At 40.1% G+C, this 23,735-nt stretch overlaps 1 protein-coding gene and 1 pseudogene across 1 annotated transcript in view; one reads left to right on the top strand and one right to left on the bottom strand.

The window, feature by feature from the left end:
- The window catches only part of Ccdc170 (coiled-coil domain containing 170), a 59,296-nt gene that overhangs the window by 10,412 nt on the left and 25,149 nt on the right, over positions 1-23,735 (top strand). The window contains 3 exon segments of the mRNA XM_026399943.2: positions 4,163-4,307; positions 6,761-6,946; positions 17,131-17,448. Coding sequence (XP_026255728.2) covers positions 4,163-4,307; positions 6,761-6,946; positions 17,131-17,448 — 649 coding nt within the window.
- On the bottom strand, positions 21,041-21,522 carry LOC113190587 (small ribosomal subunit protein uS17 pseudogene; annotated as a pseudogene).

Raw genomic sequence — 23,735 nt, 5'->3', positions numbered from 1 at the left:
TCTTTGAATAAACTTCAAATATTTTGTATTATCTGACCATGAAACTCAATTAAAAAAAAACCCATATTATTAACCCCAGATATCTTTAGAGTCTTAAAAGCTTTTCCCTAGCTCTTTTCAAGTCTCATCAAGTGTCTCAACAAACACAAGACTGTCCTAAGCAGGGGTTTGTCCTATAGATGAAGCTTGCAAAAACACAGCATATGCAAAATGGGAAGATTTTCTCTAAGTAGAGGTTTAACCCTGAGGTGGCAGGCTAGTCTGCAGAGGGAGGCATTTACTCAGAAGCCAGTTATAAAAATCCTGGAGCGCAACACTGTAGCTCCTGTCCTCCTCCTCTCCCACTTCCTGCAAAACTTCTCCAGTCTTGTATGCCAGACCACCCAAACGTTCTTCACTAGGTTTTATTACCAGTTTACACAGGACTCTTAAAAACCTAGATTTTTCCACCCTTGGTTTCATAAGGAGGTAATTATTAAGACAAAAGTGGGACCCAGTTGCTTCTAAAATATATTTAAAAAATTCTATACAGGACTCCAATGTCTTTATTAATAAAATGCGTGATGTTTATTTTGCTTGTCCCATTTAAAAAAATAAAGCAACACCCTAGCTCCTGTCCTCCTCCTCTCCCACTTCCTGCAAAACTTCTCCATGCTTGTACGCCATCATCACCATCTCCAAGTGCTCTCCTCTCTCCTAGAGCTGCTCCACAGAATCACTCGTGGAGACCACCAGTGTCTGCCCAGTGCAGGGTCAATGGTCAGCCTCACCTCGCTTGACCTGTCAGCAGCACACCAGTCACAGCCCGCTGTTCTGCTACAGTCCCTTTCTTCTGTTGGTCTCCAGGACATTGAACATGACCGTTTCCATTCTTATCCTCTCACGTGGTTTCTTCTGATTTCCTTCATCTCCTTGACTTCTAAATGTTGGAGTGCCTCGGGCTCGGTCTTCAAATCTCTTCTCATTTCTTTGTCATTTGGTGTCATGACTTTAAGCATGATCTAAGGGCTGGTGACACCCACATTTCTGTATCTAGCTTGAATCTCCTTCCACAACTCAAGACCCACCATCTTACCCACATCTTAGCACCTGGTCCATCAGGCACCTCAAACCTAATGCGTCTAAAACTCTGCTCTTGACGTTCCCACACAATCCTTCTGCACAAATTTCCTTATTTTCTTCAAGGATAATTCCATTCTTCTAGTGGATCAGGTCTAAAATCTTAATATCATCCTTGGTTCTATTTCTCTTTCATACTCATATTTGGTTCCTTAGCAAATCCCAATCCTGTCTACCTTCAAAGTGAACCTAAATTTTGACTGCTTCTGTAGTCACCCCAATAACTATTGAATATTGCATTAGACATTTGAAACATTAGCACCCCACTCCTGATATTAATTTCTGTCTTCGTTTGAGGTGCTATGAAAATACCATAGACTGGCTTACACAGCAGATATTTATTCCTTTGTAGTTCTGGAGGCTGAAAGTGTAGGGTCAAGGGCTGGACAGTTCATTCCCTGGTGAGAACCCATTTCCTGGTTTGCAGGTGAATGCCTTCTTGTGGTGGAGAGAGGGAGATTGGTTATTCCTTCATGTCTCTAATCTTATTACCTAATTACCTCTTCCAGGCCCTGCCTCCAAATTTGTCATATGGGCGACTAGGGCTCAATGTATTAATTCTGGGGGACATAAACATTTAGTCCATAATAGTGGTTTGCTTGCTTCTGTCTACACCCCTGCAGCCAGGGTGATCCTGTTACAATACGAATTAGATCATGTCTGTCCTCAGCTCAGAGCTCTCTAGCGATTCCTTTTCTCACTGAGAACAAAGACATAGTAGTATTTTCTATATCCTAACAGACACATCCTAACCTGGTTGATTGCCTTTATCTCCTTTATTTATTTATTTTTTACCTTAGATAACTTTCCTTCCTTCCTTCCTTCCTTCCTTCCTTCCTTCCTTCCTTCCTTCCTTCCTTTCTCTCTCTCTCTTTCTTTTTCTTTTTTTGTTTCTGTTTCTTGAACTTGACAGGTGTGATCCTACCCCAGGGTCTTTGCAACTGCTAATCATTCTGCCTAGAAGGCTCTTTTCCAGATGTTACATGGCTGCTTCCTTTAGGCCTTCACTCAGAAGACTCCTTCCTACTGAAGCCTCCCAAAGTTCCACATCTGAAATTTTACCTGATCACAATATTTCTTACCACCTTTCCTGCTTCATCTTTTCTCTGCAGTCCTTTTATTACTTACTGTAGGTTTTGCATATATTAATATTATGATTATTGTCCATCTTTCCACTTTCCATGAGGGCAAGGGTTCTTATCTGTTTTGTTTACCTACTGTCCTTTAGCATCATGAATAGGGCCTGGTGCATAGTACATGATCAATAAATGTTTATTAAATGAACAATAAAATGATGTATACTTATTGTAAAGTGCCAAGAAGAAATTAAAAATTGCCTAAAACCTTATGGTTGTCGAAAAGCTATAATTAACAATTTCTGAACAGATTTTCAGATAGTTGTACCCACATGACATCATGTAATATACTATTTTTACTGAATAATATATTGTAGATATTTAAAAAAGTCATTATAATTTTTAAGAACCCATTTTATTCCATAGTCTGAAATATCTCAATTTATTCAACCAATTCCTTTTGCTTCCTGTAAACACTTAGATTAGCACCATTAAAAAAAAATTACTACAAACCAATATTAGAATAGGAAAGACAGTAAGATAAGTTGGACATAATTTTCCTATTTTCACATATGAATACATGACAAGGATAACTCCACATCATGTATAACCACAGAATGGGAAGTTATACTCTAAGTATGTATGATATGTCAAATTACATTCAACTATGATGTATTACTAAAAAGAACAAATTAAAAAAAAATAAACCCAGCTGTAATGAATGTCCATGAGCATTCATATTTTCACATTTATGTGATTATGTTCTTAGGGTAACTTTAGGAGGGTAGGTCAGGTAAAATGAAAATAGATGTGGACGTAGTTTAGAGAGTAAGATTGAAATCTTGGGGTTAATATACAGGATTATATATGCAAATCGATAAGAATCACAGTATTCACTGTGCCTTTCACAAACCTGAAAGACTGAATAAATATTACCTTTCATATGCCCAAAATAAGAATTCAAAGATATATTGATGTTAGTTTTTTTATTGTTACATTTTTCCAAGTGAAAATACGATATACTTTTGAGTATATGCAATTACATGCTTTGTTAATCTTCAAATAGAGTGAAAAAATTGCAGTAAACACTCAACGTGGTGAAAAGGGAAAGCAATAATCATGTTCGTTGTCTAGGGTACTGAAAAAAATGGCACCAATTTACTGAAATGATTCTAATTTGCCTTTAATATGCATCTATTTTTTTCATGACCTCTAAGTCTTTAACATTTAAAGCATTAGAAATGGACCACACCATTTCAACAAACCTAACTGAAATTTGAAATAAAATATTCACAACAGGCTCCCAATCTCCTGATTTTTCTTGACTGGCCAATTACAACACTCTTCCCATACCCTAAAGATTCTGTGTGTGTGTGGAAACTAATCATGATCTTTTCTGGTGACTGACCACTTCTGTCCTCCAAGGGTGGCCCATTCCCCCCTCCCTAGGCGTATCTTATTACAGTTCTGCCTGGCTACGCCTGTGCCCCTATAGGCTACTTGAAAATGAAGTGAAGCTTGGTCTTCTAGAACCAATGCATTGGTGCTCTGCTTCTCTACAAGGTCCCAGTGGGGACCTGTGCTTGTGTGGGTTACGATCACACGTGGTAAAGAGTCCACTTGTGATCCAGAGGCCAGCCTCTGCTTCTGCAGATCCCAAAGGGTTGAGCGAAGGAGGCGGAATCCATTCCCCCAACTCCCGGCCCGTTACTAGGCCCGCGATGCCATGAGAATTTCTCTGCATTTGCAGAAATGCAAAGCATTGCTTCCAGAAATGTAAAGCATTGCTTCCAGGTTTCTCTGCCCCTCACAGGGCTTGGTTGACAGCAATGTGCATTGTATCCAGGGGCCTCTTTTGTGCTGAAAATAACAGTTATTTCCCACAGAGAGCTTCACTTCCGACTGGGTTTGATGAATGCTATCTTCTGTGGTGCTAAATCCTGACTTATTTGTTTTTTGCCTGATAGAAAATGTTCAAAGGAAAATGAGGAAAACAAGAAGCAAGTTTCAAAGCATAGCAGGAAACACGAAGAGTTTCTAATTCAACTTCATGATTCCTTGGATCCTGACAAGAGGAGCGAGAAGGCATCGGAAGAAGATTTGATTTTAAAGGTGTTGCAATGCAGACCAGAAAGACTGAAATTTAAGGGTCATTCTGACATGTGACATGAAAGGAGGTTCTGAGGTTGAGTCTGGACAGTGACGGGAGACCCGGACAGTAGCCCAAGTGTAGCATTAATTAAGTGTGTGACGTGGAACAAATCATAGCATCTCTGGGGCCTCAATTTAAAATTCTTCTTGCCATTATTTGGGATTAATTATTCTCCAAAAGGGATGAATTATGTTGTCTAAAATATATTTAGGTTTTCAAAAACAGTTAATTATTCATATTGATGATACATGTCAGGACCATATTTGTTCTCTTTTAGTTACACACACACACACATAAAACCAGATAGGTGTCATTTTGGGGGACTTACCGAGTATACATTTTAGATTAATTCAAAAGTACTTTTAAGTTTTTACATGAAAACCAAGCAATAAAAATATTACTTATTGGTAGATGACTGTTAAGATGGGAATTACTGATACTGACTGAATAATTCATTATCTCATAGTGGTTCATTTGGGTATCTCAAGGTATTTGAGTGCTCCTGGTCTCGTTGCTTATTGAGAAACCCTTTGTTTCCTTGCATCCTGGCAGACTTCATCAGCCATTCTTAAAAGCCACCTTCCAGCTGTCTGTCAATCAGTTCCTCCGGTGTCCTCCCTGTAAGCTGTGAGAGGGTTCCACGATGCTTTAGCACGTATCCATTCTCCGATAGGTTTGGTAGCTAAGAATAGAGTCTGCCCAGCACCCTCATGGGCTCTGGATGGCCTTTTCCTTCTACTGTGACTGATGTGTGACCAGGAGCTATGCTGTAAAAGTGACCTTCACGCTGTGGTCTGGGGGGCTGACTTTTCAATCCCCGTCTGGGGAAAAGCAAAGGATTTCAGAAGTTTCTTCTTTGTGATACCCTTCCCTTCACCAAAGATCATCTCTAGGTGCTCATCTGGGTGCGTTAATCATTCCCTTTAATTTTCTGTATTCCTGATGCTTTGTCATCTGGGAGCTTGCTGACCCAGAACAGACTGCCCCTGCCCCCAGGGTCAGCTGATTCCTAGAGTTGGTAAAGGACTCCGTTGGGAGCTTGGCTTTCCCATGAAAACTAACCAGCCCAGAGCCCACTACCTAATCACCTCCTAAGTCTAGATAGTAATGGAACCTGTATTTCAAAACCAGAGTAGGACTCTGAAGTTTTAGCACCCCATCCTGAGTAGGCGCTCGCCTGGAAACACATCTCTGGCCAGATCAGGAAGTCTGGTGTCTTGAGCAAGATCACAGACTCACTAGGTGTTCCTCTGAGAAATGGGGCAAAATCTCTCCCACTTCAAAGCTATTGCTTTGCTTTCACATGCCCCTGTAAACACGTGTCACCAAACACTTCCAAGGATCTGTGGTGGAAAGGGAGTACTCCTAATAACTTATTTGGTATTCATTCATCCATTTTATCAGTCCTCGGTGAAAGATAGGCGAGGAACCACTCAAGGTGCTAGGAATGTGGTCGTGAGTGAGGCAAAGCTAATTCCAGGCTCTCTTAGAGCTTTCTTTGTCATGGGGTGATGATGGTGAGGAGGTAAATAAGTAAATATAGAATATTGTCCTACATGGCTGAAGGTGCAGTGAAGAAAAACACATCAGGATGGAAGGCTAGACAAAGCTGGTCAGCAGTCTGCGATGCTGGTTCAGGGAGACTGACGGAGGAATGGCCCTTGAAGTGGGGACTCTTGAAGGATGTTGGGGAATGAGCATGCAAATATGAGAAAAAGCGTTCAAGGGGGAGGAACAGCACTGAATTGGAAATGGTACTGTGTTGGCACAGTGCTGAGGCTAAAAGGTGTGGCACTTGCATGGCTGGGTGTGACTTGGAGGCTGGGCTTTCGCACCACCTATAGACATCCACCATAGGCTAATCCATCCCATAGGCTAATCCTAGCCCTGCATGAAATCAGAGTTTGAGGGTGTTAAGCAGAATTTTCCTAGGTGCATATTAGGAGGATACTTTTAAAAATAGTAGTCCTGTCTCCACTGCGTCTCCCCTGGTTCAGATGGTGCCTGGCGTGCAGTAGGTGTGAGCAGGTGGGCATTGAACGCAGCTCCTGGCTCCATTTCCTGCCGTGACCTCTGTGGAGCATCTCTGGCCTCCAGTGCTCAGAAGCCAGCGCCAGCCTCTGGCCACCAGTGTTCAGACGCCAGGGCTGATGCTTGCCCAGTGGACAAATTTTTGACTCACTCCTGACATCCTTGCCTTGTGACCATGTTTTGAATACTTTTAAATTGCCCCTGGGCCTGCATCTAATGGCCCAGTTAGAGGCTGCCTTTGGAAATGTGAGCTCTCGAGATCATTTAGGAATAACGTTTTTTACTGTTTTCCTATGATCACAAAGTCCTGGGGCCCAGGCTGGAGAGAGTGGGTGAGGTTGTGAATTTTCACGGGGGACGGCTGTAATTGCTTTCTCTTCAGCTTAGAGAGCTGTGCAAGGAGATGGCATTCGTGAAAGGACAAATTGTTACTCTTGAAGAGTCTCTAAATGTCCATGAGATGGAGGCAAAAGCTAACAGAGAGACGATTGTGAGGCTGGCTTCAGAAGTCAACAGAGAGCAGAGGAAAACTGCCTCCTGGAAGGAGGAGAAAGAGCAGCTGAACCAGGTAGGGCGCGCGAAGCGTGTGTGCGCATGTGGGACCGCGTTTAGGAAACAGAGACGGAAAAGCCATGTCAGATGAGGGCACCAGGGTCAGGGACCACGATTCCAACCTGCTCTCAGCAGGAGGTGTGGGGCGACGTGGGATTAAGTGACCCGAACAGGCCATTCGATATACATATATTTTTTCAGTTGGAAAAAAAGAAACAAAAAATACTTAAAAGTATAAAAGTAAAGACTCTGTAGAGAAGATGATTTATGTTAACTAGATGATAAGGATTTTTTAAAAATTTGTTTTGCTTTTTTGAACCAACAGAGAATACTTTTACAAGTCTAATGTCCCAAAAGATATTCAGTGAAAACCCTTTCCCTTTCCCCTCTGCCCAGTTCTCCTAGGGGGGAGGGAACTGGCTACAATTTCCTCTGTGTACTTCTGGAAATAATTCTATGCTCATGTAGGCATGCAACATGTAAGAGAAGATGTCTGTTATCTGTAACATGTAATATGCATTTATTTTAAAAAATGGCAATATGTTGCACAGTAATATCAAGAAGGCAATGATGAATGATTTTTATATAATTTTGCATGCTTCATGGATCATATAAAACAAAGTCCTAGAAGTAGACTTGCTCTGTCAAAGGATATGGGTATTGTAATTTTGAGAGATATCGACAAAAGGAAGTAATTTCCTATTCTAAATTTTTTTTTACATAATAAATTGCTAGATCTTTTAAAATTAGCTATAATCTATTTGAGCAAGAGAATTAATACTACGTTTAACACCATATAACCCTTTAATTGTGATTTTTATGTTTTGTAATAAGAAACGAATTATTGGATGAATAATGACAATCTGCTTCCAAAAGCAGTAACGAGTGAGTGCAGTCAGTTAACACAAGTACACAGGAGGGCCAGGGGTGGTGGTGCATTCCTGTAATCCCAGCAGCTCAGGAGGCTGAGGTAGGAGGGTTGTAAGTTTGAGGCCAGCCTCAGTCACTTAGTAAGGCCTTAAGCAACTTAGTGAAGCCCTAAGTATCTTAGCGAGACCCTAAGTATCTTAGCGAGACCCTGTCTCAAAGTGAAAGATAAAAAGGGCTGGGGACGTGGCTCAGTAGTTAATCACCACTGGTTCAATAACCAGTAACAAAAAAAGGCACAGAGGAGGAAATAAAATGGCCTTGGTAAAGAAGATGGAGTTTACAATGGAGTAATAAGTGGTGCCCCCAAAGAGTGTCCCCAGAAAGGGTGAAGACCCAGGCTGAAGAGGGTGTGACTTGGTCTGTGGGAGAGGGGGCCAGTTTCCTTGGGCCTTTCCTATCTGTAGTGACATTACTGCTGAGCAGAAGCGAGATGGGAAACTGAGGCGAGGCAGTGATCCCAGTAAAGATAGTAATTTCTAATTCACCCCCAATTCCATGCATCAGCAAGCCCTCTTACCATTGGTTTTCTTCTCTGACATTTCAACTAGGAACAAAAAGCCAAGACTCTGTCATTGTCAACATCTTAGTCAGCTTGAGTGGCCATCACAAAATATACAGAGTTGGTTGGCGATGTAGCTCCCAGGTATTGCACTTGCCTAGCTAGCATGCACAAGGCCCTGGGTTCGAGTCCTTGCACCACAAAAAAAAAAAAACCAAAAAAACAAAGCAAAGCAAAACAAAACAAAGCAAAGCACCACAAATTAGATTGCTTAACAACAATTTTTTATCTCTTGTAGTTTTGGAGGCTGGAAGTGCAAGATCAGGGTGCAGCCACAGTTAAGAAACTGTTGACATAACAGATATTTGTTGTTTCAAGGTTTCAAATTTTGGGCAAGTTCTGCACAGCAGTAAATAACCAATAATCCTCTCAAATTACATTCAAACACTACATATATATTTGTAAGAATAAGTGCTATATAAGAATGTCTTTTATAGATTTTTTTCACCAAACTGGGATCGAATCTGGGTTTATTTATTGCATATTTGGAAATTTTTAGTTCCTTTTTAAAGTCCAGAGAAGCAATGTGATAGTTTCTTCATGATACCATTTGAATTGTTTCTCTACATCCTGAAATTGTATTATCTCAGAAGTAAGTTGTATATTTTCTATTATACCACACTAGAAAGAAAATGATGTTAGATATTCCTTTATTGGTAACATTTAGTGTGACTACAAATATCGTTAGTGTAATGGTACATTTTTTTCTTCTGCAGTTAAGTAAGATATCTGGGGTGTGTGTGACATTTATTAGTATGGAGCTTAACAACTTCACCAATGATATTAGCATCCATCAAATCTTGTTTGGAATAACTATTAGGTCAGGTTGGCAATGTGGTAGTATTCTAATTTTAGCATTTGTCCTATTAATTAGCTGCTATTTTTCTGTAAAGAAAATATTTCCTTCTTTTTCTTTTCAATTCTATGGATGCATGGATTTTTTTTTTATTGTGTTACACTCAATTATTCTTTTTTGTTTTTCTGAATTCTCCAAATTTGTCCAGCTCCTTGTGACCTTGACTCCTTTAGTGTGTGTGTGTGTGTGTGTGTGTGTGTGTGTGTGTGTGGCACCAGGGATTGTACCCAGGGGTACTAACCACTGAGCCGCATCCCCAGCCCTTTTTTGTATTTTACTTAGAGTCAGGGTGTCACTGAGTTGCTTAGGGCCTCGCTTAGTTGCTGATGCTGGCTTTGAATTCATGATCCTCCTACCTAACTCAGCCTCCTGAGACACTGGGATTATAGGCATGCACCGCCATATCTGGCTTCCTTTAGTGTTTAACACTTCCATATTTTTAGAAAGAAGTTACCCCAGGGTCACTTGAAATTTTTAGTTCATAAACCCAAACCAGCCAATTTCCTAAGGAGCTCTGGTTCATTTTATCAGGGAATGGTGCTTAGAAACCAACAGTGATGCTTTAAGTGTGCTCATTTATTGAACATTTACACGGTCCTTGTGCTAAGTGCTCCGTGAGGCTATGCACTCGATCAGGTTCACATGGCCGTCACATGGCAAAGCTGGGACTGGAGCCCAGATTATCACATCACTGTCTCCGTCCATAAATCCCCTTTACACTGATGGTCACAGTTACGTCTTACGTATGAGTTTGACAGAAGACATTATTTATCAGTAAGAGGAACAACGTTAGCAGCTATGAAAATTTCCTCAGTGAGTAATTTCTAATTCAATTATAATAGTAGTTATTAAATTATCAAGTCTTGAAAATTAGAAAGAATGTAATCTTTTATCTGTAAAATGCATCTCTGGAGTTTTAGGAGTAGGAAATAAGAAAATGTGTTGTTAAAAAAAAAAAACAGAACTAATTCCTTTTCTTACATAAGTGTCTTTACTGGGAAACGACTGAGACAATGTTGTTCAGACTTTGGGAACACATTCACTTTGGCTTGAGGTTCCTGCCAAAATAATAAAAATTGTAAAATAAAAATACAGGCAATAAAAAACTTGAGGTCTTTATAATAAAGTGCTCATTCACAGGATTATGACTCCAAAGATTTACTACTGAAAAACACGGTCAAGTGGTTCTACTGACATGTTAATGGCCTCAGGAAGAGTCTTCCTAGTGCTTTCTAAAGCTCTGTTTTGGAGATAGGAAACTTGTTTTATTAGTGAAGTCCAGCTGTACTGCAGAGCTAGAAGTATCCACAGGGCTGGGGTGCTGTTTCTACAAACTCAACTTTTCTGATACGCTTCAAGACTCTACTTAAGTTACTTTATGAAAAGTTTGCATAAAAATCGGAGCAATTTCTCATAGATATGATGAATATCTTATATACAAATCTTTAATAGTTAATATTTTTGCTTTTTTTTGGTGCTGGGAATTAAATTCAGGACCTCATTTTTCAACCATTGAGCTACACTCCACACATTGAAGTATGTTTTATAAACTATCAAAGGTTGATATCTTTTCTCTTGATTATCTTAAAGAAAAAAATCCAACTTTGAGAAAAGTAGTCACTTTCCCTGCCCAAGTCTACACAGTCATACACACATTTCTTATAGACTAATAGAAGTTAAAATTAATGGACTGGAAATTAGGCCTACACGTTGCATATCAAACAACTCCTTTTCTTCAAATTTATTATATAAAATATAGTAGTATTTGTATATCACCTACTCATATCCTCCTGTGGACTTTAAAGCAGCTCTAGTGTACTTGAAATGCCTAATAGAATGTAAAAGCAGAGTGGTCATACTATATTATTTAGGGAATAATGACAAGAAAAAGGTCAGTATGTGTTTAGTATAGATGCAGGGTTTTTTTCCCCTTGAATATTTCTGACTTGAAGTTGGTTGAATGCATGGGTGTGGAGGCTGTAGATGGACAGGGCCGACTGTTAACATACAGTACTCAGCACATGTCTGGTACATGATTTATACTCAGTATTTCTATTTCTCTTTCCCAGTTATTTAGTTTTATCCAGAGTTTAAAATAAATGTGGGATTGTTTGAAGACTGCAGGCCTATGGAAATGTCCCTGGAATTGACTAGACAGGATATGTTACTAAGGAAATTAAGGGTCTCTTTACTCTTCTAGAATCATAATGTTGGAAGTGACTGTCAAGCCATTTAGAATCTAGACTGACTCTAGATAATAAGAATTGTCCTCATTAATTTATTCTGATTAATTAACTAACTGATGAATGAGCTAACGTTAATTTTGCTGTTCTGGGGATGGAACCCAGGGCCTCACATACTCTAAGCAAGGTGTCTAAAAAATCATTTTAAAAATCTCTCTGACCAGCTGGAGTCCAGCCCTTCCTTGAACTCCACGGGCCAGGAGTTCACCACCCTTCCCTGAGGGCCAGCTCATCCTGTCAGTTCTCACTGTCTGGCTGTTGGGATTGGAATCCCTGTACTTCAGATCTTCATCCTGGTTCTGTCTTACTTCACAGAGGAAACGGACATCCCTCCTTATGGCCACCTTCAAGCACTTAAAAGCATTTGCCATGGATTTTCCAGTCACTTCTGGTTGAACAGCCCCATATCCTCCCAATTCTTCTCACTTGGTCCTTCCTTCTCACTGTTTGTGAGGCTTGGGGAGTTCTACTCTCTGGGTGAGGAATTAAAATGAAAGTAGGCCCTCAAGTCGTGCCTGCTCATAAAATTACAGCTGTTCAGGGACTCTGAAGTACACTTAAAAATCCTCTCTCCTTCAATACTCCACCCTATTCTCACTCTGACAAAGTAATTCTTTTTTACCTGTTTATCTTTCTTAGTTCTTCTGATAATTACCCCGAAGACCTTTATACATTTTATTCCCAATTCATCAATATAAGATAGTTATTTTTTGGACTTCTTTCTATATGAAATATGGAGAATTTACTACCTCTTACTTTCTGGTCCCCTCTTTCTACTTCCTTATTATGTTATTGCACTTAGATGGTCAGGGTTTCCATTTTGTCCTGTTATCATAGTTAAATCTTCAATGGTTTGTCCTTAGGTTCATTCTGAAAATTTAAAATCAGCTAAAACAGGGTTTTAAAATAACATGATTATTAAAATAACATTTTATTAGGGACCTAATCTTTGGGTATAGACAGAGGAGTGGGATAGCTGGGTCAAAGGGTGGTTCCATTCCAGGTTTTCTAAGGAATCTCCACACTGCTTTCCAGAATGGTTGCACCAGCAATGTATGAGTGTGCCTTTTCCCCCACATCCTTGTCAACACTTATTGTTGTCTGCATTCTTGATAGCCTATTCTGACTGGCATGAAATGAAATCTTAGTTTTGATTTGCATTTCTCTAATTACTAGAGATGTTGAACATTTTTTCCATCTATTTGTTGATGGAGTATTATGGACCTAATCTTAACATGTGATGCGGAAACCCATTCCATTTTGCCAATGGCCCTCTTGAAAATTCTAGTGGGAACTGTCCATGGTCCCCCAGATACCAGCTGATGGGTTCAGGGCAGAGGGCTTGCAGCCCTGTACTGGCACCCAGGAGCACATGGGCCTTTTGGGCAGCTAAGTCCACTGCCTACTAGTATTGAATTCATCAATAATGAGAATTTCAAACCTAAATTGAATTCTCATTATCTTCTAAGGTTGATGATGCCATTGGGAAAGGTCAGATTTGGGAAAGCTCTTCTCATTTGAAGTAAAGTGTTACCCTGCAGTTTCCATTTCATTGATCATGTTGAGCAGAACAAAGCTAATCCTCCTTCTAGTAACAGCCTTCAAATTGTTTGAAGGCATCCACAGGACAAATGCTCTAGTTCTTTTAAGATTTCCTCCTAGAACGTAACTTCAAAACTTCCACCATTCTGCCTATTCACTGAATGTCCTCTGGTTTGTTTTTTTTTCCAAACTTTTTGTTGGGAAGGATAACTTTTTCCTTTATTTCCAATGCATTGTTGATCAGTACTTCTAGAAAATATAAAATGAATGACTAGAAAAATCTATTTAAAAAGATACAGAAATGTATCTTTTTAAAATGTCCAAATTTATGTATTAGAAACCACAGACATAAAATTAAATTTTAATAAATGTAATGAGAATAAATATGAAGAATGGAATTATGCAAATGATACCCTTTGTTCTTTGAAAATATGTGTGTGGGTGATTAATATAGAGTATCACTATTATACTCACAGTTTTTTCTTATATTGCAATCATGTGAACAAAAAATGATGACTAAAATTCCCTGCACTAAAGTTCTACATGCACATTTTGAATGAATTCTGCTTATGTCAGTATTTAAAGTTTAATTGTGACAATGAATTTGCTTCTGGCTTCTTAGGTCTGTTGACAACGCTGCTTGCAGAAAACATGTTTTGTTTTTAAGACACTTATGGTTGGAAACTGTCTCAAAGTTTGTTGAGAGTATAAGAGATTTCAAAGTAATTTCAGCAAGCTCAATATGTTTATTTGTAACTTACATCCAAACTGAAACATATGTGTTTTTAAAATCTGTTCAGTCCTCCATTTGTAGATAGTTGTATTAATTTATTCCATAAATTTATAGTTAAATTATCTCTTGATGAAAGACATAGGTTCTGAATTTTATATGCTTTTTACTCTTAGATTATAGTCTGCAAACCAACCTTAAAATAGCACATTTTTTAATGTGTTCCTACAGGACCCAATAAGGTGCAGCTCACACCATATACCTCAACAAAGCCTGAGCAGAGCCCATACCTTATCAACAATCATGTCCACTGATCATATGTGAAATTTTGTTACCCATTTATAGCAACAATTTGTACCAAAACTGTACCTATTCCATTTCTACCAGCAATGTAAAAGAGTGCCTGTTTGGGGGAAATTCCTGGGTTTGTTGATCCTAACTGCAGTAAGTAGAACTAATGAACTTTCTAAAACAAATTATAAGACTGATTTAGGATTGGAGGAATTAAGCTCCATCCAGAGATTCTACCCTGATGATAAATAGTCATTGTATTTTGAAAGGCAATTTGATCTCAGTCATATCTAAATTTATGTAATAGCATTATCATAAGACAAATCAATTGTGTTTTTATTTTTATTTTTTTAAATTTTTTTCGGTGGACACAACATCTTTATTTTATTTTATGTGGTGCTGAGGATCAAACCCAGCACTCCACGCATGCCAGGCGAGTGTGTTACAGCTTGAGCCACATCCCCAGCCCTCAATTGTGTTTTTAAAAGCACAAATCTTCAAAGGCTTTCATCTATTAATGCAGATTCAGCCATTTAATTGGGAAGCTAAACCGAAGGCCTGGATTGTATTATTTATAAATGCTTTTGTTAGCAGTAATAGTGAAGGAGTCATTTGTTATTTCCAGCATTAATTGGACTGAACCTAAAGATTTGTTAATTATACAAAGAATGTTTAAGTGACCAGCTTCACTCTCTGCCTAGAGCCTGCCCTCATTTGCAAATATGGTGTCCTCTGGGGAGGTCAGCCCTGTTTTAGGAGGAGGAAGCTACTTGTTTCTTGCTCTGTGTCAGTGTGATCTGACAGCAGTCCCCAGGTCCTGGCCACCAATGCCCATGTCACATTACTTCATGCCCTGTGCTTCAGTTTATCCTTGAGGTAGTCACGTAACCAGACTCCAGGCCAGTGGATGGCTCCTCATAGCCGTACAGGTAATTGCATTTGCAATCTGAGGACATCTATTTCCAGCAGATCAGCCCAGTGCCCCTGAATCCCGGAATGATTAATCAGAGGCCTGGGGAGTGGCCTTCCCCAAGGTCTGTCACTAGCTCCTGTCCTGCATTTCATACAGAAATGGCTTGGAGTTCACTGGGCTGAAAGTGTCTAGAAAAAAAAGGAATCGGCCTGCTACCAGGTACTGCTGTGTTCCATGATCACAAGTTAGTTTCAGATTTTTATTAGATATAAATGTGGGCGCTCGGGTTTACAAAGAAGAAATGCTTTGGATTCGCTGGACTGTTATGGTCCTTGTTTCTAAGTCAGTGAACAATAGTATGACCCTGGGTAGAAAAATTCCTCAACTAGTTTAGTTGTGTTTATTGGTCTCTTAGTATCAGCTGCCTCTTGATTAGTTTACTTTAAATTGGCAGGAAGTCCATGGCATTCAAGCAGCTGATATTTTTTTGTGTGTGTATTTTGAGGGCCTTTTGTAAATAATCAGTTACAAATAAAAGTTTGTTGACTATGGAAAATTCCTTTTGCCTTAGGGTTTTTTTTTTTTTTTTTGTATCAGAGATTGAACCCAGGGGCACTTAACCTCTGAGCCGCCATATCCCCAGCTCTTTTTAATATTTTATTTTGCCACAGGGTCTCCCTAAGTTGCTCAGGGCCATGTCTCGCCAAATTGCTGAGGCTGGTTTTGAACCTGCCTTCTGCCACAGCCTTCCAATCTGCTGGGATTACAGACATGTGCCACTGTGCCTGGCAATTTAGGGTCTCAGTTTTCTAAGCACACCTGAGATTGTAGTTTCTAAGTAAAATGTGGCTGGACTGATTATCACTTATACTGATAATGGTTACTCCATCTGACCAAGTAAGCAGCTACAATGTTACCACTGGAAGAGCAATCGGTAACCTGCAAAAATACTGTATTTTTGATAAAGTGTCCTCAAATCTACTTTAGTGGCCATAATTTAATTATCAGTGGGCTTTCGCTACAGAGATGTCTAGTTTGCAAAGAGAAAGAGGAAACCAAGACCTTGAAAAGCAAGGCATTTTTCAAAGTAAGCTCCATGATGAGTTATTGCATCTCTGGAAAAGACAGGCTTCTTCTCTACCTACCTCTTATCTTTCAAATTGATGCTTGAGACTTACTTGATTTTTAAAAAAAATCACCCCAAGAAAAATACTAAGATGTTCCTCCTAAATAGTAGGAACTACTGTGTCAGCTAACCTTTTTCTGGTCTCCAAGTTGTTGGTGAAGATAAATACCATTTAAAACCAGCTCTAATGCAAAATAAATGATTGTGTTGTAACTAACAGGCTCAAGCATTTCCAGTTTGTTTAGGTGTACAGGCTGTGATTCAATGATACAATTTCTTCTTCTTTTTTTTGCTTTTTCTCCTAAAATACTATTTTATTTTTTTGCCAGTTAATGAGGCAATATAATAGCAATACTGGTTAGTCAACTGCTTAATCTTATTTGATACGAATCCATGTATTTTGGAACTGAATGTTAACAAGTGATTTAAAAATTAAAAGATACTCCTCTGGTGTCTCTTTGGATCATTCTAGATTATGGTGAATAGCAGCAGGTGCACAGGTAACCTTTTATATGCATTATATTTTTCTGAATCTAATATTACTCAAGATTATTTTTCTCAGTATGGCACTTCATCTCCTCAACTTTTAATCCTCCCACCCACCAAATGGCTAGTTATTCCCGTCTTCTTTCTTCAGGTTCTGTCAATTTTCATCTTGTGTTTATGAGATAAGGAGATACACAGTCAATGAATAGTGAAAGAAACATCCAGGTCTTCTTTATGGAATGATGTTTTCCTGAGAATGCTAGTCTATTTTTAAAAGTAGGATTAAAAAAGCATCTTTATTCAGATAATTTTTAATGCTTTAACCTTTACAATTTGATTGTAAAGGAAAATTATAAAAATGTGTCTTTATGAAGAAACATTAGGGAACTTGGAGTTAAAAAAGGAAACAGTATTTAACCTAACTCCTTGAAGTCTTCAGAAAGCAAGGTTAATGAATTGCTGTGGGCCCTGCAGGTGAACTCTGCTGACTGCTAATGGTAGTGTCTTCCCTGTGATTATTTCAGGACTTGCTCAGTGCTATGGAGGCAAAAGAAGCTCTTGAAAGGGAGGTGAAGATCTTCCAAGAAAGGTTGCTTGCAGGCCAGCGGGCCTGGGATGCCTCGAAGCAGGAGCTGAGCCTCCTGAAGAAAAGCTCTTGTGAATTGGAGAAGAGTTTGAAGGTCAGCCGCGAGGTGGCCACAGCCTCTGAAAGCCAGAGTGCCTCCTTTAGGGAGAAGGTCGCCGGCCTCCTCACGGGCATATGGGGCATGACTGGGTCCACAGAGGACGCCATTTTGGAGAGGATTCAAGAAATGGGCAGCCAGGAAGAGAACTGGAGAAGGGTGAGTGTGAAATAGCTGCTTACAGGCTTCCTCAGAATAACAAACTCACTCATGTAGCCTGTCCAATACCTGATTTATATGAAGCAGTTAAAAGTATAGTTTATAGGGGGTTGGGCCACTTTTAACTCTAGACAGTACTTGGGAAGGCCCAGGAGTCACTCAAGTGACCACTAACGGGGAAGTAAGTTCTAGAGTCAGAAACCTACCTGGCACTGACCCAATCTCTACCATATTCCCACTCATGGTCAGTGTGGGCTTGGGCCATCCTGAGATGATGGCTTCTGAGATTTTGTTTCCTTATCTCAGTGAGGGTTAGTGCAAGGCTCACAGTCCCTGGGCCCAGTGTGCTTTTCAATTCAGATATATTTTTTTTCAGAGTTCAGAAAGACAAGACAGTATATGGAAAGTCAGTAGATGCAACTGTGCACAGTCCCCCACAGGGGGTCTGCAGAGCCCCATCACCTGCCACCTTCCTGTCACTTCATACCTGTGAGCTCCTGGAGCGGGTGGGATGAATGGAGGCCCCGAAGAGCCTCGTGTCACTTCAGATCAGGGTTTGCTGCTCCACTGGGTCAGGTCAGGCCAGCTTTGTCAGCAACTAAATTAGGAAAAACCCTGCCTTTTGGAATTGCACATAAAGAGTTCTAGACCTGTAACAGTATTTGCCACATAAGGTTACTTTTTAAGTTATAAGATTCGATGGAAAAAATTGTTATGAAGTCCTTAACACACTGTCTGGCAAATCACAGAAATTAATCTTAACTATTGCTGCTGTTTCTGGCCCTCTACCTCTTCCTCCTCCCTCCTCGGTATTGGTGCCCAGAAGAGTCTTTTAGGAGACCTAGTTACCAAATGGAGAGAGGGCTTAATTAATTAATATCCACGGTGGAAGCACATTTAATTTTGTCATCATTCATCTCTCAACAATTCTCGTTTCCTGTAAAGCTTTACTGACCAGAGTTAACTTCAGCACAGCTCTTTAAATGATCATCAAATCAAAATTACTGAAGTTGTAATTAATGAGATGTTAAAGTAAATGATGTCCACATTCTATGTACAGTTCCACCATGGACTATTTCTTCTGTTGATGCCATAGTCATTCAAAAGGAGAAAAATGCACTTTTCCATTTTTTATTGTAAGTAAGAATCTCAGTGATAAGTAATTCAAAGCTCAGAGTTGCGTCCTCTGGCATCTCACCATTTCTCCTCTCCTTATTCTTGCTCTTGATATCCACTGTTTTATTCTCTATCTTTGACCTCTCCCATCTTTTTGAAGATTCTGCAAATAAGTGAGATCATGTAATATTTTTTTCTGTGCCTGGTTTATTTCACTTAGCATACTGTTCTCCAGATCCATCCATGACTGTGGGAGATGACGGGTATGTTCATTTTTTCTAATATAGCAACCATTTTACTATATATGAATCTTATAACATCAATTTGTATGCCTTAAACATACATAAACATTAAAAAAAACAAATTCAAGATTATATTTGTAAATTTCCCTTAACAATCCAAAAATTTAAATTACCCTGAAAAAGTCTCCAAAATTCAAAATACTCTTGAAGGAGTAATTGGGGCTCCTTTGGCTACCTGCAGTATTCTCTTTATGGATATAAAATGTTCATACTCACTCAGACATTGCTGGTGGGGCTTCAAATTGGTACAACCACTATGGAAAGCAGTATGGAGATTGCTCAGAACACTTGGAATGGAACCATTTTACCCAATTATCCCGTTTCTTGGTTAATACCCAAAGGACTTAAAATCAGCACACTACAGTGACACGGTCACATTAATGTTTCTAGCAGCCCAATTTACAATAGCTAAACTAGGCATCCTTCAAGAGATGAATGCATAAAGAAAATGTGGTATATATGCATGATGGAATATTACTCAGCCTTAAAGAAGAATGAAATCATGGCATTTTCTGGTAAATAGACGGAACTGGAGAATATCATGCTAAGTGAAATAAGCTAAACCCAAAGAACTAAAGGCCAAATGTTTTCTCTGATATGCAGATGCTAATTCACAATATAGGGGCGGGTTAGGGAAGAACAGAGGTATGTTGGATTAGAGAGAAGGGAGTGCAGGGAGGGGAGGAGGTACGGGGATAGGAAAGATAGTAGAATGAATCAGACATTATTACCTATTGCATATGACTACATGACCGGTGTGACTCTACATCATGTACAACCAGAAGAATGAGAAGTTATACTCCATTTATGTATGATGTGTCAAAATGCATTCTACTGTCACGTATAACTATTTAGAACAACTAACACACACACATGCACACCACAAATGTTCATACACAGAACGTTCCTTGGCTAACCTCCACTCTGGAAAGCATATGCATCTCTAAGAGAAACTCAGTTTTTCTTGTGATTCAATTTATACAGAAATACTTCATAGAGAAAGGAAATTATTTACAAGCTTGAGAAAAACTTTATGAAGTTATTAACAGTAATAAATGTGTTTCAATAGCCAAAGGTTTTTTCCATTTATTTGACTGCTTTTCCTCTGTATTTCCAATCCTACCCCCCAAATCTATTTTAATTCTGGCATGTGAAACATGACGTACAATTGTCAGCATGATGTGTATGTTTATTTTCTAAAGCAAAATGGTTTAAATTGGTTAAGCCTAATGTGCCTCCCCCACTCCCCATAGAAATTAGAATGATTCAGAATCTTTTTAGTGCCTTTGTCTGCCTTTCCTACCCTGTAATTTTTTTCAATAGCTGTTCTTCCTATTTAAAAGCCTGAAATCAAGCATATAGCTGGTGTCTTGTGTGACTCATCTTCAAGTAAAATCAGGAGAAAATGGATTTTGTACATTGTCTCAGAAATGTTTTTGGAGAATGGGAGCTTTACACATTGATGAATCTATTTGTTGGGGAGGCTGCACCCCCCCGCCAGCTGCTGTGTCTACACTGATGTGAAGGCTCCACAGTGGGTGCAGGCTTGGCCTGGCCATCTCTCCCCCTCAGGTCCACTCCTACCTGCTGAGTGGTGCTTTTCATGTTTACCCCTTGGCTACCCATTTTCTCTCTCCTGTATTTGCAGTTCTTGGTAGAACTGAGGACACCACCCACACTTCTTCAGTAAGTCATTTCTACTTGTTCCTTGAATTTCTGCTTCTGGCAAAATTTAATTTTCTTTTTAAAAGCTTTTCTGATTCTTAGAGCAGGTTGCTCAGCCTTGGCATTACTGACATTTGGGACCAAATAATCTTTGCTGTTCTGTGCATTGTAGGGTGATTAGTAGTATCCCTGGCTTCTACCCACAAGACACCATTATCATCCCCTCCCCAATTGTGACAATCACTGGTGTCTCCAACCAATACCAAATGTCCACTTCCTTAGAGAAACAGTCGACAGCAGCTTCCCAGAAATCCTAAATGAGTTGGGTTTTTTTATGTGTGTGTGTGTGTGTGTGTGTGTGTGTGTGTGTGTGGTGCTGGGGATCAAACCTAGGCCTTGTGCCTATGAGGCAAGAGGCCTATCACTGAGCCACATCCCCAGCCTGAGTTTTTTTTTAAATTTTTTTTTATTAAGTCTATTTTGTTTGGGAAGTGGGCAGGAATCCAGCTTCAGAACTTCTGGAAGAACTTCTTGGTGCCAGCAGCCTTGATGTCCTGAAGTCTGTTGAGGCGCACTCTCTTGCTCAAGGGCCTGCACACTGGTTCACGGTGACAAGGTTGTCAAGCTGGACATCCCTGAAGCAGCTGGAAGACAGGTGCACAGACATGTTCTTGTGGCACTTCTCACAGCGACTGCACTTGCAGACGGAGTGGAGACAGTCCCTTGTGGATCTTAGGGCCCTCAGTGTCTTCATCTTAGCCTCCAGGCCAGCCAGGATCCACCCTTGGATGGAGCTAGTAACAATGGAGGGGCACTTCCTGCCAATATAGGTGCCCTCAGTGGCCTCGCTGGGTATCTTGAAGGCCAGACCAATATTCTGGTAGTATCAAGGGAGTTTCTTCTTCCTAGTTTCTCCCGGCAGGACCCTCTTCTTGTTTGGAAAGATGGTTGGCTGGTTTTGGTAGGCCCGCCCCATCTGAATGTCCGCCATCTTCTCAGCTGCCTGAAATAAAAGAACCTAAATGAATTAATGAATTTTCTTTTTACTTTTTTTTGGTGGTGCTTGGGAATTGAACCCCAGGGCCTTGGGTAGGTGAGGCAGTCACTCTACCAACTGAGCTATACCCCCAGCCCTCTAAATGTATTTTAAGATACTATTTAGCTTTGAAATTTCAGGATGCCATAGCAGATATTTATGAAATAGTGATTCCACAATGGCAGATAGTTGTAACGTTTTTAGATTTTTACTTTAGAATTTAAATTAGAAGCAAATTTTTCCCTACTTTGAGGTGTTTACGAACTGACTGGTCATCTGGATGAGAACTGATTGAAAATAGAGCAGATATGACCATGATCAATTGTTCATACTTTCTTAAAGACAAATTCATGCAAGCTGGGCATGGTGGGGCATGCCTGTAATCCCAGTGGCTTGGGAGGCTGAGGCAGGAGCATTGCAAGTTCAAAGTCAGCCTCAGCAACTTAGAGAGTTCCTCAACAATTTAGCAAGACCCTGCCTCAAAAAAAAAAAAATTAAAAAAGGGCTGGGTATGTGGCTCAGTGGTTAAGAACCCCTGGGTTCAATTCTAGGTACCAAAAAAAAAAAAAAAAAAGACAAATTCACGCAAGTTCATACACCTTGGCCTGGACAGCCTTTTAGTTCTGCATTAGGCAAACCTAAGGCTTTACTTCCTTCGCTGGAAAGTGTCTTATTCTGGGGGCTCTGTGGGCATTGTGGAGACCCAGCTTGAAGCCCTAAAGAGCCTGGAATGGGCTCCTTGACCCACCTACTTCTTCTGGTCTCAGAGCCCAGTCCTTGCTGGTGTCACCTGTTCCTGCTCTGTTCTTATCCTGTGATATGGTTTGGATGTGAGGTGTCCCCCAGAAGCTCACCATGCACGAAGGTTCAGAGGAGAAAGGATCGGGTTGGGTATTAACCCAGTCAGTGATTTCATCCCCCAATAGGGGTTACCTGAGGGTGACTGACGTGGTAGGGTGTGGCTGGAGGAGGTGGGAATTGGGGTGTGGCTTTGGTGTGTATTTTTGTACCTGGAGAGCGGAGTCTCTCTCTGCTTCCTGATCATCATGTGAGCAGCCTCCCTCTGCCACACTCTCCTGCCATGACATACAACCTCACCTTGAGCCCTGAGGAATGGAGCCAGCCTTCTATGGACTAAGACCTCTGAAACTGTGAGCCCTCAATAAACTCTTCCTCCTCTACAGTTGTTCTGGTCAGATCCTTTAGTCACTGAAACATCCCGTGACACCTACTAAAGCCAACATTTTCCCAGAAGTGCCAGTTGATTTCTGGTGATGCTTCATTGTATGAAACTGTGTTCCATGGTCACCCCTGGCTACAAGGGCATCTGAACAGATACAGGTTCAGCTTTCCTGGCCTCTCTAATTGTATTTGTTTCCTGCTGTAACAAAGTACCACGAACTGGGTGAACTAAACGACAGAATTTTTTTTTTTTCTTTTCTTCTTTTGGTTCTGGAGGTTAGAAATCTGAAATCCAGGTGTTGGCAGGGCTGGTTCCTCCTGAGGTCTGTGAAGAAGACTCTGTTCCATTCATCTCTCCTAGCTCTTGATGGCTCAGGCCCACCTTGACTTTAGGATGATGTTCTCCCTTGACTTATATTTTTCTGCATATCTGACTTTGTGTCCAAATTTCCCCTTTTAATAAAGACACGGGCCAAAGTGAATTGGACCCTAAGGTAATGACTTCATTTAAATTTTATTCTTTCTGTAAAGAGCTTGTTTCCAAAATAAGGCCCTATTCGAGGTACTGGGGTACCTGGGGATGGGGTATCTTACTCAATGCATCATAAAAGTTGTCACGAACTAAATGGAGTGGGTAGAGTTAGGGAAATTTGACTTAAGGACCTGGCACCTGATAACTTATTTTATATATTTCCTAAGTGAACATTGAATCTTGGATGATCCACAAGAGTTGTTTATGTCCAGAGGCACTGGTGCCCAAGTGACCCAGTAGCTTTCCTTACTTCGAGCCCTTCTGTTTCTGCTTACTTCAGTCTCAGAGCACAATGCCTCTCTGATGAAATCAACAAATCCTTGTCCTTGGGAAGCGAAGTACCTCCGTTAGGGCGTTATGACTTCACTTTCAAACACGGTACTGCTGCCTCTCGGAGCAGAGTTTACTACCGTGACTTTTTTTTTTTTTTGGTTGTTGTTGTTGTTTAAAAACC

This window comes from Urocitellus parryii, chromosome 8, assembly GCF_045843805.1.
Source record: "Urocitellus parryii isolate mUroPar1 chromosome 8, mUroPar1.hap1, whole genome shotgun sequence".
Classification (NCBI taxonomy): Eukaryota; Metazoa; Chordata; class Mammalia; order Rodentia; family Sciuridae; genus Urocitellus; species Urocitellus parryii.
This window is presented reverse-complemented; position numbering and strand designations above follow the sequence as displayed.